Genomic DNA, 2,268 nt, shown 5'->3' with positions numbered 1-2,268 from the left:
CATTATCCGGTGTCTGCCAAACTTAGATTCCCTTGCACCAACAACATGGCTGAGTATGAGGCCTGCATCTTGGGGCTCAAGATGGACATTGACATGAACATCCAAGAATTGCTAGTGATCGTGGATTCAGACTTGCTTATACATCAGGTCTGAGAAGAATGGGCGACCAAGAACTCCAAGATACTCCCTTATCTAAATCATGTGCAGGAGTTGAGAAAGAGGTTCACAAAGACAGAATTCCAGCATGTCCCCAGGGTCCAGAATAAATTTGCCGATGCATTGACTACCCTATCATCTATGATACAACATCTAGATAAGAACTTTATTGATCCCATTCTGGTAAAGATCCATGATCAACCAACTTACTGTGCTCGTGTCAAGAAGAAGTAGACAGAAAGCCTTGGTTTCATGATATCAAGGAATACTTGGCAAAAAGGGAATACCCAGAGCTCGCAAACTCTATTCAGAAGCACACGCTTCGGAGGTTATCCAACAATTTCTTTCACATCGGAGGAATCCTGTACAGGAAGACTCTTGATTTGGGATTACTAAGGTGTGTCGACACAAGGGAAGCATCTAAATTGCTAGAAGGGATCCATGCCGGAACCTGCGGTCCGAATATGAACGACTTTGTCTTAGCCAAGAAGATACTCCGAGCTGGTTATTTTTGGATGACTATGGAAACGGACTCCATCCAGTATGTCCCAAAGTGCCACCGCTGTCAGATACATGCAGATGTGATAAAGGTGCCTCCAAATGAGCTTAATGCAACAAGCTCACTGTAGTCATTCGCCGCTTGGGGAATGGATGTTATTGGACCAATCGAACCTACCACATCAAACGGGCACAGGTGCATCCTAGTGGCAATTGATTATTTCACCAAATGGGTTGAAGCAACATCGTACAAGGCAGTGACTAAGAAAGTCGTGGCAGAATTTGTCCGCGACCGTATCGTTTGTCGGTTCGAAATTCCAGAATCAATCATTACCGATAATGGTTCCAATCTCAATAGGGATTTGATGAAATCCATGTGTGAAATCTTCAGGATCAAATATAAGAATTCTACAACCTACAGACTTTAGATGAACGAAGCCGTAGAGGCCACAAATAAGAATATTAAGAAGATACTAAGGAAAATGATAGAGAAGCATAAGCAGTGGCACGAGAAGTTATCATTTGCTTTATTGGGGTATCGCACCACAGTCCTCACATCAACTGGGATGACGCCCTATATGCTGGTTTATGGTACAGAGGCGGTCATTCCTGCCGAGGTAGAAATTCCTTCCTTGAGGATCATACAGGAAGTAGAACTTGACAATGCAGAATGGGTGAAAAGTCGTTATGAGCAGCTAGCTCTTATAGATGGAAAAAGAATGAACGCAATTTGCTATGGTCAGCTTTATCAGAACAGAATGTCCAGAACCTTCAACAAAAGAGTCAAGCTGAGACAGTTCATACTAGGGCAGCTAATGTTAAAGAAGATTTTCCTACATCAGGACGAGGCCAAAGGGAAGTTCTTTCCCAACTGCAGGGTCCGTACATGGTCCACCTCATTCTAACAGGAGGAGCCCTCATACTTGCAGAAATGGACGGAGAAGTTTGGCCGAAGCCGATCAATTGAGATGCAGTGAAGCGATACTATATGTAACCTTTATGCTTTCCTTCATGATGTAACTTGAACTACGCCTGACCTGATTCCCGTTTAAGAGGGGATACGTAGGCAGCCTTATGGGTTCGGTCACAATGCAATAAAACTTTCATTTCCCCGCTATTGGAAACTGGGGCAGAATTTTAAGGAGGACCCTCAAAATTCCGGAGCAAGAGAAGTTGTAATGTCCTGAACCACGTTGCAGTCGTAGGTTCATCTAAGGAAAACTATTCTCGATATGTATTTATGTTATATTTTTTTACTAAATCATGCATGTCTATTACCAAAGTTGTTTTGTTTAGCAACGCTACCCCAATGATACGCAAAGTATCACCGGAACAGAGCCGAGCAAGTCAAGCAGAGCCAGTGGGAATACGAACTAACCTCCCCCCATTACAAAACTCACGATTTTCTTTGGATGCAGGCACTTGAGTTGCAAAATCATCAAATATACTATACACTCACAAAACTCACATTACTTGGAAATACTACTCTCAGAACCGTTGCACTTACTCACAGCTGCTATCCGCATGCAGTGTCTGCAGCAGACACAGTATCCCTAGCAGTCTCAATATCGCAATCCGCTATCAGCTAAGAAAACTCTATTGCTATTTGACATT

The 2,268-nt window shown here is 43.1% G+C and overlaps 1 protein-coding gene across 1 annotated transcript; it reads left to right on the top strand.

The window, feature by feature from the left end:
• The first annotated feature begins 1,082 nt into the window (after positions 1–1,082).
• On the top strand, positions 1,083–1,559 carry LOC138873902 (uncharacterized). Its single transcript, XM_070152390.1, has one exon. The coding sequence runs from the start codon at positions 1,083–1,085 to the stop codon at positions 1,557–1,559; it is 477 nt and encodes a 158-aa protein (XP_070008491.1).
• The last annotated feature ends 709 nt before the right edge of the window (positions 1,560–2,268 follow it).

The sequence above is a fragment of the Nicotiana sylvestris genome, chromosome 7 (assembly GCF_000393655.2).
Source record: "Nicotiana sylvestris chromosome 7, ASM39365v2, whole genome shotgun sequence".
NCBI classification, from domain to species: Eukaryota; Viridiplantae; Streptophyta; class Magnoliopsida; order Solanales; family Solanaceae; genus Nicotiana; species Nicotiana sylvestris.
This window is presented reverse-complemented; position numbering and strand designations above follow the sequence as displayed.